General features: G+C 38.7%; 2 protein-coding genes across 6 annotated transcripts in view; one reads left to right on the forward strand and one right to left on the reverse strand.

Annotated features, from left to right (window-relative positions):
• The window catches only part of BEND2 (BEN domain containing 2), a 250,851-nt gene that overhangs the window by 223,306 nt on the left and 9,935 nt on the right, over positions 1–17,610 (forward strand). The gene's annotated exons all lie outside the window — the stretch shown is intronic.
• SCML2 (Scm polycomb group protein like 2) overlaps positions 1–17,610 on the reverse strand; it is a 71,755-nt gene that overhangs the window by 33,688 nt on the left and 20,457 nt on the right. For 3 of the 5 annotated variants that reach the window (XM_054271366.1, XM_054271365.1, XM_054271364.1), the window contains 4 exons: positions 12,526–12,596; positions 8,228–8,462; positions 4,207–4,295; positions 2,526–2,769 (listed from right to left, as the gene is read on the reverse strand). In XM_054271366.1, the coding sequence (XP_054127341.1) occupies positions 2,526–2,769; positions 4,207–4,295; positions 8,228–8,462; positions 12,526–12,596 (639 nt within the window). Of the gene's footprint in view, positions 1–2,525; positions 2,770–4,206; positions 4,296–8,227; positions 8,463–12,525; positions 12,597–17,610 lie in introns of those variants that run through there. The other 2 variants (XM_054271367.1, XM_054271368.1) reach the window with 2 other exon arrangements.

The following is a 17,610-nucleotide window of genomic DNA, read 5'->3' on the forward strand; positions in this document are numbered from 1 at the left end:
AAATGCTTTCAGCTTTACAAAAATCAAGAATACTTTTCATATTCACTCTGGAATTCAAGCCACTCTTAAATCAATTATTTTCACTTTTTATTGCAGAAATTCAAGCCAGAAATACTGAGGTAACCAGCAGGAAAAAGGTCCAGACCAAAATAACACTTGAATACTCCAAGGAAATTGCTACAATGTAGTACCTGTAATATTTTCTCCCTTAACAGGAGTAGTTAATGTTAGTATGTAACGAAGGATCCTGACAACATCATCATATTTCTGAATTTAAACAACTTGATTGTACTCTCCTTGAAGCTATTATTTAAATCTTAATAAAGGACTGTCATTGCAGTTCTTTAGTGGCTCCATAGCAATCAAATAACAGTGAAAAAACTAAGGGCAAAAAATATTTCATCCAGATATGTAAATTCAACAAGTGTATATAACACACACAAACATAAAATAAATAAAAATAACAACACAAAGCAAAATAGAAATAACTATTTATGCTCAGAATGCTGGAAAATGAATACACAATTTCAATAAAACTGCAGTTAACTTTGGCCTCACTTTTGGAAACAAAAATAAAAACCACTCCAGCCTGCACCTCTCTGCACTCAGTTTCTATTACATGTCCAAAATTGTCAATTTTAACTACAAGACTGTAAGAACCCTGCTTCAGATTTTATTAATGCCTGGAGTGTTTTTGTTTCTCATTACAAAGCAATCGTATCCTAACTGGATAGGTATTTCAAGTCTGAATTTTGTTTGGCTTATTACCTGACGAACTGGATTACATAACCAGCTTTACTCATTGTCAAACAACCTTGAGCTCCATCAAGCACTAGTCAGGCAAGAAAAAATTCTGGATGTCTTACCTGAAAATATCACTGGCTTTCCAGTGTGAAATTGGAGTAGACTAAACAATTTAACAATATTCTTTCCAGAAGATGAAACTGGACTCAGTAATCTAAACTGTCACAAAAAATGTTTTAAACTTCTTTAAAGTTATTTACACAGCCCCTCTTGTGTATCACAGAGTGGGTCAGGTTTGAAGGGACCACAGGGGTCACCTGGTCCAACCTCCCTGCTCAAGCAAGGTCATCCCAGAGCACAGGGCACAGGGTTGTGCCCAGACAGCTCTGGAATATCTCCAGGGAGGGAGACTCCACAACTTCTCTGGGCAATCTGTTCCAGTGCTCAGTCACCCCACAGTAAAGAAATAACTAGCTTAAGTGTAGTAACACACCTCATTCATGATCTCCCAAGGCAAGGTCAACCTTCTGAAGAAGCTGAGAAAGACACTTTAGAGATTGGGAGCACAGAAACATTAAGACTAAGGTCAGTGTGGTACCTATTAGATGACTTCTGATCCAATGTCCATCACCCTCACCTGCCTTTCCCCTTCCCTCTCACTGCAAATCATTTTGGGCAGTACAGCTACACAGAGTTACTCCTTTGCTGAAATCTGCCAGAATGGACTAAACATGATTCCAGGTACTATGACCCCTGGCAGCAACTTCAGACAGGTGAGAGCAAGGATGCAGAGATGCCCTTAGCTAATTCCAGCTAGATTTTCCACACAGTTCTTGATCTGCTAGCAAAAGACTGAGAAAAATAATGGAAAAGGCCAGGAAACATTACTAATTCTTGCCTTCTTGCTTCTGTTCCTTTCCTACTTCCACATGAGAGTTCTGTGACACCAATCTATTTGTTCCTTACTCATCTAACACCAGCTATGAAAAATCTCACTGAGAACAAATCATTCTGGTTAATAAAGAAATTAATTAAAATATTATTCCCCTCCTTCAAACCTCTCTTCCTGACATTTTTTATGGGATGAGGATAGAAAAGCTCAAACAATTTTACAGAAAAGCCTTACACTACAGAAACCTGACAAGCAGTTCCATAGTAGCAAAGGGATTACACTGAGTGATATCCCTCTTCATGCTATTTCCCTTCTTTCTAAGGTAGAGAGTTATTCATTATAAAGCAGCCATCAATTAAAGAGACACTATCACCTGATCAACAAACATCCCTAAAGGCAAGAAGATGACAAAGCATTCAGAATAGGCAGCTGCAAGACAGAGTTTTGTGAGTATGAAGGAAGAAATATTAAATATATAGTTTACACTTGCAATCATCACAGAAGCAAACACTACTTTACTTTATTTAGCATAACATAAAGTGCTGCAGCAGGCAATATATTAGTATCACTAAACAGGAGCATGTATCTATCAATAATACAAACAGCAAACCTAGTTCAAGATTCTCTACAAGCACACAAAAATTAGAGGTCATCAGAAGCCCTCCTAAAGTATTAAATAAAACATGTTCCCAGAGATGCTACAAACAGGCAAAAACTCTTTCCTAGCAATTTCTATTAGCTTTAAGCTGCATAACGAAAACAACATTTCATCCTCATCTGCTACTCACAAATCAAATCTTCAGTCTTATCTGCATATAGCCAGCTGGTTTTTAAAATTCTGCTGTAATTGAGGAGAAAAACAATTAAGCAATATTATTAGTCATCTTACCATTGTTCCCTGGTGGTTGTAATGCATCTCCTGTCAAGCTACACCATCCGACTGGGAAAATATCTCGAGAATCACACCTGCACCAATAGTCAAACGCTCCTCTCCAACCATCAAATGTAACAAAAACTTCATCTCCTTTAACATCTCCAATGGTTGCTGGGCAAATCAGGTATGGGTTCTTCCTATCTATAGCTTCTAGTTTCATTCCAACTTTAAAGCAGTTTGGCACAGGTTTTGGTGGCTCCTACAAAAATAAACAAGGTAGAATATTTGTATTTCTGTGACCTCTTGAAAAAAAACCAAAACTAAGTAACAGCCCTTTTTTTTTCCCCAACATTCTTACTATTTATAGTCACTACTCTCAGGAAGCTATAGAAACACATTCAAGGAAACTTAGTCAAATTTTAAATTTGGCTTTGCTCTTCTGCACGACAAAAATCTTCATTCTATTCCCCCAAAACACAGCTGGGAAAATTAGCAAAATTATCCATGACAGAAAGACTCTGATAAAAGTATTTACATAAGCAATAGGTTGCAAACAATACATTATGTCTGGACAGCAAGACAGCCAAGACACTAAAATGAAATTATTACATGCTAATAAAGAAGAGGTTTGCAGAGCATGGATATTTCTGGGGACTGATAACTGTCTGGTAAAAGCTTTACCTCTCAATTAATCCATGAAAAATTCATTAGCATTGGACATTATTTATTGGCCTCTGTTAACTCACTTGGCCTTAGACCAATTCCAAGTGGACAAAAGAAAAACAAAAATCAAGTGAATGTGACTGGTGTAGGTGTACCTCCACAGCAGGAGTTGTGATCTGACAGAACACAAATTACCACCTCAGCCTCAAGAACCTTATTATGCAAGCCCATCTCAGATGTGCTGCAGGCTAGCACAGAGAAGCATGGCTCATCATGCCTCAGAAAATTTATATTATCTTATCTAAAAAAATTTTAATTATATGAAGTTAACAGCAAGTGATGTGATTGCAGGCCTAAACCCAACTATTTGATTTGCTGACATACTTCTCAGTATCACTCTCAGTATCCAAAAAGAACACACTCAGTATGACAACAGGGTTTTATCTCCTCAATAAAAAACTGAACCAAGTCATTTTAATATTACTGTTATTTTTATTTAATTTTCCATATTTTAAAATAACCTTCTCAAGAGTCATGTTTAAAAAACTGAATGGCTTTTTCTGCTATTTTCAACTACTTTCTCACTGCATTTTAAATGATGAGTGTGTGCCCAATGAAAATGTTTAACAAAACCTTTCCAAGCACTACTGTATTCCAATGGGTCTCATTCTCCATTCATTTTTTTTACTCCTGTGCACATTCACATGACTACAGTGCTGTTAAGAGATGTGATATGCATTTTATCTAAAATCCATGAGACAAAAAATGAGCAAACACGATTTTTCTAAATAACACACCATACTTTGAAGTCTCAGCTCAGGAAAGGAAATGGCCCTCTCTAAGGACTAGAAGCAGATTCCTTTCTGTCTAGTTCCATAGCATGTCAATCCAGTTCAAAGTAATTTTAAATAATAGTCTTGCCTTCCCTGTCTTTGCCGCAGACAACAGGGTAATATCTTAGCATCCTCATTAAAAAATGTAACCATGGACCAATTGACATGAAGTTGTTTACTAGAAAAGCCTTTCTTCTTACCTTTTTAAAGAATGCTGCAGGTGCCATTTCAGCTCCATTGAGAGTTCTTAAGAGAAACATTGGCCAAGACGATGCGTTCATCTGGAACCCTGAGGACAAACAAAAAACCAAACAAACAGCCCTACTTTCAGTTTGTAAAGCACAATAGGAGAAAAAGTCTGTTTCACTAATGCCTCATTCCCTCTGTTTCAGACTTGGCCAAAACAGAAGCAGCTAAGAAGAAATGAACATGGTCACTGTCACTGCAGAAAGCTGTGCAATTCATTTCCATTCTGAGTGACTTGCCTGCAAAACCACTCATCATAACGTCAGGCACTACAGATTAATTTCTAGGATTCAATGATATGCAAGTCCTAGTACAGGAGACCATTAGGTTGTCCCAGAGTCACTGATCCAGTGGAACTTCCCTGGCACAAGCACCTAGCTTTCTCTTCAGGTCCTAGCTCATTTATTGAGAAGATACTTTTTATTTTTGAGAATCTTGTTTCACCAAACCCCAGACAAAAACCAATGCAATTGGTTTTACTCCCTCTCTCATTAAAAGTAATACATAAGTAGCCATAAAAACAAAGCATATCTAAGAGTGAACAAAAAAAATTGTAATAAATAATGTATCATATTGAAAAACATAAACCAGATGGCCTTTCTATTTCATTATTCTTCATTAACAAGTGAATAAAAATCATAAACAACAATCAAATTTTTTTAGATTAACTACCTTACTCAAACAGAACAAAGATTTGGCTGAAAACCTTTTTATTCCAGATAATCTTCCCTCACAATCAACCACTTCACAGTTAAAAGATAAAACAAAGCAAAAAAAAAAAATCCTTTTGCTTTCTTTGCTTTCCAAATGAATGTTTTAAAGTAATGAATAAGATAACAGACATACTGGACATTTTTTTCTGCTTCTTTAGCAGTTTGATGTCTGGAACAGTTCTGCAGAAAAACAGACATAATATAGCAAATCGGAATTTTTTCCACAAAGCAGATAGTACCATAATCTGCCAAGAGCTCATGAGTTCCCTCATAACTGATCTTCAAGAATTGTCCTAAAAATCTGTAACTAGAAAGGTGGACGATATCTGAAATTCTTGATAAGTTAAATAATTCACTCATTTAAAATTTGATTATATGCTGTAGTGGTTCTTGAGCTCATAGCTTTAAGCAATCTTCAGTAGAATAAACAGTTTTCAAGCACCTAAATTAATGCAGAGCTCCTATATGACAAATGGTGTCATAATTCTGGGACCACTGAGCTGATTGTCAGGCCTGGTTTCATACCAGAGTCTTGATAAAAGCTGAACACGTGTGGTTACTGAAACACAACATTCCCAACTCAGTAGCTCAGAAAATATATACAAGCAAGACAGAGGAGTGACAACTAAACAACAGTTTCAATTAACTTCATTTGGCCTTTAAGTTGTCCTGGTAAAACCAGAGAAAATACTATCTGCAACATAATTTGCTCAGAAAATTAAACTCTCAACAACAAAAAGCTATGGAAAAGCTATGGAAAACAGAGGCTGGAACAGGAACACTTTGCTGCAATAATCACTTTCTCCAAACCCTTATGTAACATGCATAATTAAAGCCATGTAAAAATCAGGTAGGAGGGACTATTTTAGTTAGTTATTATGACAGGAGTTGAACATTAGTATCCAGAAGGTTCCCTACTACTAAGGAAAAAAAATGCGTTGGTGAAATGTCTAACAGGAGGTAATTATACACCCAATTAGCTCCCAGCTTTACCCAGGAACAGGATGCTGTAAAACTGCCAAAAAGGCTTTTTCAAAAATTTATCTAGGTATGCCTGAATGTTTGATTGCTGGAATTCAGCCTATCTCTAGAAAAATCTAAGGCAGGAGGGCCGAAATAGTGGCACTCACATTCTTTTCTGAATAATCAGCAGTTGTTCAGAGGGCAGGTAAACTGTCATGCCTGAACACAGGGAAACAGCTGCTTGTTAGGTACTGCACTGCAGGCAGCCTGACCACATCAGAGTAAGAAGCTGTATCTGAGGAGAAGGCATCAACCTTGCTACTGGTGGTCATGGAAAGGTTCTCCTCTTAACGAATCCACTGCCCCCCTCACACATAATCAGCATTGTTCCATTCATCACTCTGGCTTAGAAACACATTTTAGAAACTGCTGTGTTCCTGAAGCTGTGTTTTTTAACCCTGTACATGTGTGAGCTGAAGGAACCACCATAGTCTTCCATTTTTACACTGGTATCACTTCATTCTTTCTAGAAGGCTATATCAAGAACTTCAGAGAGGTTAAACTGAGAAAATTCTTAGAAAAAAAAGAAAAAACCCATTTTTTTTCTGATGTCAGGAATTTCTAGTGTCTTCAATCAAAACCTCTAAATATTCATTGAAAGAAAGGGGAAAAAAAAGCCCTTCTGGCACAAATGGTATCCATTATAGACAATATTTTTCTAGACTGGCACTCTGGTTGCATTAATTTTCTTGTGCTCCTGAAGGACCACAATGGCACAAAAATCTGCCCTTATAATCTATGTGAAGTGTCTTAATGGCTATGTCAACTGTTCCTGTGTCTGTCTCTCTACAAGCAAATCAAGATTCATACTGGAGTGAAATTACACTTTTCACTTTTCAAACAGAAAAACTGGAAGTTGCTTCCAAAACAGGATGACAAGCTTTTTGAGAGGCTACTGAGAGAAAGCATACCCATCCTCACTAAACCTGCAATAAGAATTCTCTAAGAATTACTGATGGCACCAAACCAGAAACAGGTTCATAAGCACAAGATGGAAAAGTAGCAGCAACCAATTTCTGTATCCAGGTAGTTTTTTATTTTACACTTTATTACTTTTATTATTGCTTGCACCTTCTAAAAGTCACAGAATATAATAAGATAAAAGGGGAGAGAGTGTTAAATTTTGGTCATTATTCTTCCTCTTTTTCAAAAGCAAAACTATTTGCAGATCATAGTGAAATATTTAAATATTTCCATACATAGAAATTTAAGCTATTGACAAATATGGTATAAGAATGTAGATCTAAATATACAAGTTAATCACAGCAAAGAAAGGCAATGTCACATTTTTACTACCTCTAGCAGTTTAGTCAAGGTTACCTCTGACCATTCACCAGGTAAAAAGGAATTGTTTTGTAGAATTCCCAATTTAATAAACTTCCTCAGTAAGTCTAAACCCAAGCACTATTTCTCAGTTTGGAGAGACACAATGTTGTCACTCATATTGCTCATGAAAGGCAAAAGGAGTTCTGCATGATATTTCTAAGCCTAAGAAAGCTATACATTGTTCACAAGCATTTGCTGTGCTCACAAACCAGCCACGACACACTGATCTGACATTCCTGAACATATATTGATCTGAGGCAATAAGAATATCAGGCAGTCCAAGCCTGCAGTTTGCTAGAGCTCTGGAGTGCTGCTTTTACTACTTCAGAGTAAAAATTCAGAGCAGAATGCCGCAATTCTGCACTAACCCACCTTATGCTGCCTGTCCTAGAACACAAATCAATTTGCTTGGTGCTCAAAGAAACATCCTGACTGCCCTGCAGGGGTGTGCTTTTAACAGCCCTGCCGAAGCCTCCCAGGCCTGCAGCAGCCAGTGCCCTCTTGTGAGCTGCTTGGATGCACTGATGAAGAGTAAAGGGACAATTTGGCATTCTCCAGTTCTTTCCAAGGGCTCCCCAAAGGAGCATGCATGGTATCATGCAACAAAACACTGTACACACACACAAGGCAGGCAGTGTGTGAGGGAACATTTACAGAATGGGCACATTTAATATTAAGGGCCTATTAAGAAAAACCAACAACAAACAAAATTGCTCATTTTTATGTCAGAAGAATGAAAAAATACGAAAAAGCTACAATTCACTTCGCCAGAATTAGTTTACTTACCTCTTTTTCAATTAAATAATGCTTTGGTGAGCTGTTCATACCATTGAATTTGCCAAGATGAAAGGGTAAATTTGACTTTCTGAAAGCAATACTCCACACACATTTGTTCAGCACCTTTGTTACTTACCAAGTGGAGGCTGCAGCATGCCCCCTTTCTTTTCACAGGTCCCAATGGGCTGTATGTCTGAGGAATCCACGAGCCTCCAGAAATCATTTTTGTTGTCACTGCCATCGAGGCGCAGCCTTAGCCGGGCACCGGTGATTCCAATGACCGTAGCGATACAAACCGAGGTGACGTTGCGAGGATCGCGCGCTTCCAGCTTCATGCCGACTTTGAAATCGTTCGTAGGTGGAATTCTAGACTACAATAAAAGGTAAAGGACTTTTTCTTGTAGTTGTTAATATTGTTAAATTTACCAGCCAGTTCAACAGACAGCTTTATTTCCCCCACACTTTGCATAAAAATGATAAATAGGAAGAAGCTTTTAAACTTTTGAGTGTCTAGCAGCAAGTCAGAAAAGGCAGCTGGATAACCTACCAACTGCATAAGCATGATTGATTTCTAAAAATATAAGGATGCTAAGTAGGGTAACAAGGGAATCTTCATAAAAGATATGAACACAAGAGCGAAATGAATGGAATACAAGGACATTAGGAAACATGACATTCAACTCAAAAAAGCCCAAAAAACCAAAACACAAACCAACAGACACATGCAAAAGAAAATCCCAACCACAAGGTTTATTAGCTTCCAATTCAAAAGAAATAATTACCCTCATTTTAATACTTTGAAAACCTAAACACAATTTGGACCCTTCTGTATAAAAAAAAGCTTACATTACAAAGAAATCAGACAGAAAAAGGAGTTAGTGTTCACATTTTTAAGAAAGAAAACAGTCCTAAAGATGCATAAAACTTCCGTGCTAAGACAAAAACTGTAGCTTGTGCTTATTTGCAGAGAACTGAATATAATCACAAACATACAATGCAATGTCAATTTAATTAGCACAGGGAAAAGAAATGTGACAAATGCAATTTGGTTGTTAGGAAGAACTTTTTGTCACATGCTAAAGATGAACAAAAGAGGGTATTTTTTACTCATGCATCAACACACTACAGGCAGAGATTGACTGGACTACAGTCTGATTACTTGCCTTCTGTCATATTGCAGGCAAATGACATGTAATGATGTTTAAAACTTTGTATGAACACTAACTGGGATGGAATGACTCTCACTATTCTCTTTACTTGTCTCCTCATTTCCAGCCTAAATTTTATTGATGGAATTTTTGGCCAACATTATAATTTAATTTATTTTTGCACTTTAGTAAATAAAACCAAAAGCTACAACTGATCCTTTTTCAGTACCTTTTCAACAATGTAAATAAGTAAAGCACTGAAATTTCTCTTAGGAGATGATGACTATTCTCTCTCACCCTGGAAACTCTTTACAGTAACTCTTCAGTACAAAGTGGTTTTTGAATAGACACCCAGAACTGTAAGCAGCCTTCCCCATGACATTTAAACCCAGTAGCTACCCTATCCAGACTAACACAGTCTGACTTCTAATACAGGAGTCACGTTAGAATACCCAAAACCATGGGCACTCACACTCACAGGACTCCTCTGTCCCCTTGTGCCTGCCTGACCAGGCCAGGTGGGGATCCCACAGCAGGCAGACAAAGTGCACTTACCTGTCTGTGGGCACAGGAAAAGACAGGAGAAATCTGCTCCTGCAACAAGTGTTAGTGATACTTTTTCTCCACCACATTTAAATGTCTAAAATACATCTTGCTGTACTTGCTATATTGTGCAGGTGCACTATTTCTAACACACCCTAGATCAACAGCAGGAGCCCTGGAGGAGCCTGAGCCCAAAAGCCAAAGAGGCGAGCAGAATTCAGTGAGCATCTGCCAGTGCTGAACTCAGACAGCAGGCTGGCTGCAAGGGGAGCCCGAGCATATTAAATTTAAAGGGCAATTCAATTTCAGGATATTGCCTGGCAAGCTGTTATTTTGCACAAGCAGGAAAAGCAACAGATATTGAGAAAGTGGGGAGTTTGTTTCTTTGTTTGTGGAAAAGGTGAGCTTGTTGAAATACCAACAACTCAAGACAACAACTCATTCTACTAAAAAGGTAAGTCCTCCATGCTAGCTTGTCTTTAAATAAAATTACAAAACCTCACTCAGTAAGAGCTTTCCTTAAAGTTCTGCTCAAACCACAAGGGATTGAGCTTTTACAATTAAAATTTTCAAATGCTCGGGAAAAAGTTTTAGGGCAAGAAAAAGGAATATGAAGTGCATTGAAATTTTAAGTAGTTATTAAAAACAACTTAAAGCAACAGATAAAATACCTCCTAAATTAAGATAAATACTTTAGTCAATTTCCATTATCTGTCTGTGTCTTAATTTATGGTAGAGACTTTAATTTATTGTTCCCCAGGTAATTTTTAATTACTACAAAAGTTAAACTTTTAAAATTCCCACAGGTCACAAATTCTGGATGTAATTGTCAAATTAATTTTCTCACTGCACTTTATTTTCTGGCTAGCCACAGCAGTGTATTTCTTTGCATTACACAGAGTAAGAATGACATGCACAATTCATGTGTAACCCAATAAAAGTCAAATTAGTCCTAGGCAAAGCACAAGTACTTTAGGTTCTAAAATCTGCAAACATTATGTAGTGAGAGGATCTAGCTCTGACCTATCACCATTGCATGTCACTTTCTACCTAAAGATCGACTCTTAGAAAAAATGAAAATCTGCATATGCAAATTGTTTTGAAATTTGCTGTGCACATAAATTAAAGCTCTTCTTTTCAACTCACACACTACTTAAGCAATCCAGGTCACTTGGATTTATCTCTGTCAATGCATGTCACCTAAGCACCTCTATTCAAGGCATTGGTTGCTCAGGTCCGACTTCTTGAGTATTACTAGGGGAGAGGAAGATGCAAGAAAGGCACATGGAAAGGCTTTTGAGCAGCTTTCTGCAGTAGTTCCACTTCTTGGGAGCACAGACTCTGGTCATGGTGGTTTATGGTCTGTGAGTATGACATTAACCTCAGAAAGATCCAGGGACAACACACCACCCTCTGCCTCTACCCAGGAGGAGTCTGAGGTATCTGCCTTGTGAAAAACACATCCTGTGAAATGAATTTCTGCAGCTCCACTCAGAGCTATGGATGGCAGTGTTTTTAGCCACCTCTCTCTGAAAGCAGCATGAGAGGGGCTCTTTGGCCTTCATCCTCATCTGCAAAGAGCAAGCTGAGATTCAAGATCTAGCATGAGGAAATGCTACCACCTGTGTTTCTCTCTCCTAATTCTCCATTCCTGCAACTGCTTCAGACTCACTGAGTGATGGTTCTTCTCCTTCTCAGACATTCAATTCGTGCTGCTTTTTATGTGGGCCCCCACTGGAGGCCAGTATCACTTACAGTACAATCAGACCACCAACAGACCCTACAAAACAATTTCAGAACATGCCCGAGCCACTCAACTAGACATGCACTGCCTGTCACACCTATTGCACTTCTATGAACCTGAACAATCCAATTCCTTAGCAACTATCTTCCTAACACAGTGAGGGCACACAGACCAAAATGAATGCTATTTAACTTTACACAGACAAGATACACCTCAGCTTGAGAAAACAGACAGAAGGATGCCTAAAGAGATCAACTCAGTCTCCAGAGGGCTGAACAACTGGAGGTCACTAGCTTGCACAAGATGATAGATTTAAATTGCATCTACACATACATACTAAACCATCAGGAGGGGGAATCAAACTTGTAGGATATAGAGTAATACAAAATAGTACATTAAACCCCCTTCATCATAAATCCAGAATTTTCTTTGTATTCCCATATATTCCACTTGATTGTTTTTTTATATTTTTGTACTGTTACCCCTAAGTAGAAAGCACTCTGTTCAGAAAGAGACAAAATTAAACATATTAGAGACCCAGGAAAAAAGTGGTGACTGAACTCTACTACACACAAATCTCATAGCTAGACAGAATTGAAAGAAATTTCAAAAATGGGGCAAAGACTCCTCTGACAATCAGCCAACTTTTTAATTCTCAATAAAACCATGGTAGCGCTAAGATTATTGAAAAAAGTAGAAAACATTTTTAAACACTGACAAGGCTATCTGTTTTCATTAGCTAGTCTTTTTTTTTTTAAGGGAAAACAGAGTTCAAAGAAACAATTTTAATGAAACCCTCAAAATTTGGCTTGAGGCAGAAACCAAGAATGAAAAAACTTCCGTAGCTAGTAACTGCCAAAACTGTGAGCTACTGATAACTACAGATCAAAAGCAGTCAAATGGGAAGTCTGCAAGCAGTCTAAATGTGAAAGTTTTTCTAGGATCACCCTGTAGCAGGCATACAATAGACACACACTTGCAAAATAGTATCTGGCATACCTGTCTGAAACAATGCAGAGGGGCAGCTACTGATTCAGTCTCTTTCAGATAATCATCCCAATTAAACTGTTCTGGAAGACACAAGATAAAAAAATACATATACACACTTACAAAAAAAAAAAAAGAATTTACATTAAGTGAAAATTTGAGGAAAGAAAGGGACAGAAAACCCAACTATCTTGTAGAATACATTTTTTTCAAGAGCAGAATCGTTCTCAAATGAAAACTCCACCTTTGAAATACATACAGACCTTGAAGGAGCTTCAAAAGTAACGTTAATTTACAGGGGTGAACACACAATAGGCAAAATCAATATAAAACTTCCTTCTTTTGTCTTGTGCTCCACATGCAAAATTATCTAGGAATATCTAGACTGAATTCTCTGCAGAAGGATCTCCCAAGTATTCTTATATGAATCACATTAGCCTTGCTATATTATAGTCTCCCTAACAGCAGGGTTGATATGATAACCTCATATGAGTACCGAGATGATATACATTGAAAAACACAGACACAGGGATACTGTTGAAATATATGTTATGAACATTATCCACTAGAAAGCAAGAAGATAGCACAGCCTTCCAACTGCATCTTTGTCTCTTTTTACCTGAAGTCACATAAAGGTTTCTTTTTGTAGAATATCATGTAATATGGCATAGATAGGTAAACATTATGGCAATGTTAAGTAACAAAATCATGATATTTTTTCCAGTGTTAGTAGTGTCATTGTTTATGTGTATGGGCAAGTGGATTCTGCATTTGATTTAATTAGTGTTACCAGTTTTGCATGAATGGAAAAACATGAAGTACTAACATCAAAGATACAAGCAAGCATCTTAATTATTTTAATATAAAGTGGAAGAGAACAGCTACAATGGCACAGCTAATATTTTTGTTACTAAATTATCTGAGTGAGCTGTTTACTTATTTTTCTTGTTTGGGCAGCTGGCATCTTTCTGATGTTCCTGAAGAATAAAGCACTGATGAACCCAAAATGATACAGTGATGCCACCCAGTGGCTCAGCAACAGCCACTCACAAGGCCTAATGCAAAATCCTTGGGGATGATGGAGAGCTTGCTCCAGGTGTGCCAGTAATTCTTCCAAAAACACCACTGGGCACAGACACTTAAATACAGGTCTGCAGTTTTCAGGAGAGAGGAGAAGCAAAGAAACAATCTGAAAATGGCAGCATTTTCCAGCACTTGCAGATACCTTCTCTGAAGGATGTGTGGTGGCTCAAACCCAGAATCTTCCTGCAGTAGGACAGCACTCAGCTGACATTATCAAGTGCCTCAAGCAAAAGGGAACCATCCCTTCGGCCTGCTGAGGTGCTGGGTTTTGGTGAAACAGACTCAGAAGTGTATGAGTCCTTTGTCCTTGCCACTGCAAATGCCATGTGCTTGTCAGCAATGTGAGAGGTCAGTAACATATCAAAAGCTGTAATTTGGTGGTCTGGAATATATGCAGGCTGGTAACAAAGACATTTTTACACAACATCTTGGAATTCAACCTATTTTGGAATGAAAATTTTATTCACACATTTATACAGTAAAATTGATTTTGTATTCCTTACAAAACACAGGATACATTAACTTAAGCATATATTTGTATTTCAGGAAGGCAGAAATAGCTCTTCAGAGCTTTCCCCAGAAAGTAGCCTCCAGACTTGTTGCTCTTTTCATTAACAAGCCAAGGAGGGTGCAAAAATTAAATATTATGAATTGATAGCAAGGTTTTATCTTACAAAAATTCTTCTTGGACTCCAATAATAAAGCTGCCACTTCAGGTTGCCTTCTGATTAAAAAAAAAAAATCAAAAAATCCCCAGAGTTTACCTTAGTAAAGTACCTAATTTTACATAATTAAATCTAGTCAAAAGAAAACACCAGTTGTGTCCCAGCTGCCTCAGATCCAACATGATGTAAAAGCTGTAGTCATGCATAGCCTCATTGTGTTAAGGACTGTACAATTACAGATACTTCAATGACACTGCATTTACCGGGACAAATGGTCATTCACCTCCTCCAAAAAATTATACAGTAACATTTCCCAAGTGATCTGAATTTTAATAACAGGATGGTAGATTTCATGGGGTGACCAAAAACAGGGTGACAGAGAAAGAAACAGTTTTGTTTTTTTCAAGGGGACATTTACTAGAAAGACACAGAAGGTAACAGAATATTTACTAGAAAGACAGAAAAGGTAACAGAACATTTACTAGAAAGACAGAGAAGGTAAACAGACAACTACAGATAAAGCCAAGATGAAAACAACATTGCCTAGCTCTTTGCTTTAAATCCTGGCTATCAAGAGCTCTTGCAGCAAGCAGAAATGTCCTGGAGTTAAAATTAGAAGCTCTCCACCTGTGAAGATACACTGTATTAAATCAGAGCCAAACTCTCAGAGATGGTGCTAATTATCATTTAATTACTGCAGCTATAGAATCAGGAGACACATGTATGTTTGCAACATGTAAGATGCAGCTCTAGAAAGATAAGCACATTGAAAAAATATCTACATGAAAGCTTCTCTGTATTCTCAGTGTACACAGGTAAAGAAGCAATTGTGTTATACATATTTCTGATTCTGAAGGCCCTGAAAATATGCAGCTTCTGACAACTAGAAATCCTTAAGAAAATTAGCTCATACTAAATAATTTAATGTGCATTTCTCTTCACACTCAAATCTGCAGGCTGAATAAAACAGCTTAAGAAAAGACTGTTATGCAACAACCACAAGTTTAAAAACCCACCAGGAAAGTGAAAACTAGAGAGAAAAAGAAAATTTTATGCTGAAGAGCAAACCAGCATATACTGGAAATGGAACGAAACAAAACCCAAACCAGAAGGTAACTAGAGCCTTTTGTAAATGAAAAAAACTATTAGTTTAAAACCTGCATAGGAGGGAGGCTCTTAAATAGTGATTCCAAACAAGCAGCAATGGCAAAAAGCCTGACTAATTTAAAAATGGAGGGACTGAGTCCATCTCACAGTTGCCTGCATTACTGGCACTGACCCATGGGTCAGTGACCCCTGATGCTCTCTTCAATGCTGTATCAATACCCTATCACTTCTTGTCAAACCTGCCAATCCCAAATTTACTCAAGCTAGAAGGGACCTCAGGAGGTCTCCAGCTCAGCTTCCTGCTCCTTCAGAGTTCCATCAGACTCAGTGTGAAGATTTCCTCATCAAGGAGGAATTTCTTATGTTCCAGCCAGTATTTGTCACTTCTCCTTCCACACTGGCTCTGACAGGAGCCTGGCTCTGGCCCTTTTCCATGATCTTCTCCCATAAGCTTTCTTTTCTTTTAGCTGAAAAGAAACCATTTCTTCTGGTTTCAGTACGAGTTTTTTGTGTTCTGGCTCCTTCATTTTTTTTGCAGGAACTCAAGCCAGCCTACTTCAGTACAGCAGTGCCTTCCTTGTACTGCGCAGCTCAAAACTGAGTACAGCTCTCCAGAGAGAGCCTCCCAAATTCCCCGCAGCAGCGAACGCCTCCTCCGGCAGGATCCCTTTGCAGTGGAGCTCTTCGGCCACACGAGCTCGCTGCTGGCCCACGCTTCGCTGTGCCCGCGGGCTCAGGGCCTCTCCCGCTGAATTCCTGCCCGCCCGGGCTGCCTCAGGGCTCCGCTCTGCCCGCGGGCTCGGGGCCTCTCCCGCAGAATTCCTGCCCGCCCGGGCTGTCTCAGGGCTCGGGGCCTCTCCCGCTGATTCCTGCCTGCCCGGGCTGCCTCAGGGCTCCGCTCTGCCCGCGGCCGAGAAGGACTCTGCACTCACCGGTCCTGCCATTCCATTTCCCCAGCACCGGCAAGTCCATCTGAAGGCAGTCCTGCCTTCCAGCCTACTGCCTACTCCTCCCCATCGGATGTTGCCCACAAACTGCTCTGGCAGTGTGTTCTGTACAATTGTCCCCATCTGACAGTAAGGCCTTAAACAGCATCAGCCCAAATACTGACCTCTTAGTGACCTCTAAGAAATGCCACTAGCTACCCTCTGACAAGTGGTCCTTGCACAGCTTGACAGTCCAGTCAATTTTTCATCCATATATCCAAACCACATCTCACCAGTTTGGCTGAAAGGACGCCACAGAAACTGTACAGAAAGCTTTGCTAAAGTAGACATGAACAACATCCATTGCTTTTCCTTGTTTCCAGAGTAACTAAGCACAAAAGGCAATCAGTCATGCACAGTTCACACACTTGACAAATCTACCTCCTCTGTTCCTAACCTCACTGTTGTCCTTTATTTGTTTGGAAATGGTTTCCAGAAATATTTTCTTTATAGTCTTCCTGAAGACTTAGATTGGACAGGCCAGCCTGTAATTCCCCAGGTGCTCCCATCTTGTCCTTCTTGACAGTGTGCACTATTTGACCTTTTCCAGCCATGGTGAAACTTCCTCAATCACTACAAGTTCTCCAAGAGCAGTGAGAAGTCTCCTTGTGACATCAGTCCCCGGCCTCAGCACCCCTGAAGGTGTCACATCTGCTGCCATGAATAAGCGAATGCCTGGTTTATTGAAGTGCTCCCCATCTTTTTTCACCATATGTAATTCTTCAGTTTAGTGAAAGTCAAATTTTTACAAAATTTTAATTGACGATTTAAACTACGAATTGTCACTTGCAGATTGGTAGAATTTAAGGTCCTGGTTTTTTTCAGGTTAATATAATACAGTATCACCATAGCCTAAACACTGTTTGGGCAGATGGAACACGGGTCTTCTCAGATCACCCCTAGGTTCCCTTGGCACCCATCTGAGACTGGACATGGAGATGCCTCTTTTCTAGTCTTCATGCCATCATCTTTCCTCTTCAAAGATGAGATTTCCTTATAATTTTTGTTCACATACTCTTGAAAATGTAGCAGTTTAGGTGTAAGGTATTTCATATTCCGCTTTATACCTTGTACCTCTTTCTGTATGTTGTGATCCTTCAATTAAAATTTTTCTCCTCCTCATATCTTTCTCTACTCACTTCAGTCTATTTTTTTTTAACCCGTTCTTCTCACACCTCTGTATCTCCTCTTTGACTTTTCCTATCACACATTGCCCTGGAAACTCTGGAGACTTCCTAGCTGCTAACCCAAAGCAT

This window comes from Melozone crissalis, unplaced genomic scaffold (genome assembly GCF_028551555.1).
Source record: "Melozone crissalis strain CALT ecotype California unplaced genomic scaffold, PUWL_Pcris_2 ptg000013l_1, whole genome shotgun sequence".
In the NCBI taxonomy this organism is placed as follows: Eukaryota; Metazoa; Chordata; class Aves; order Passeriformes; family Passerellidae; genus Melozone; species Melozone crissalis.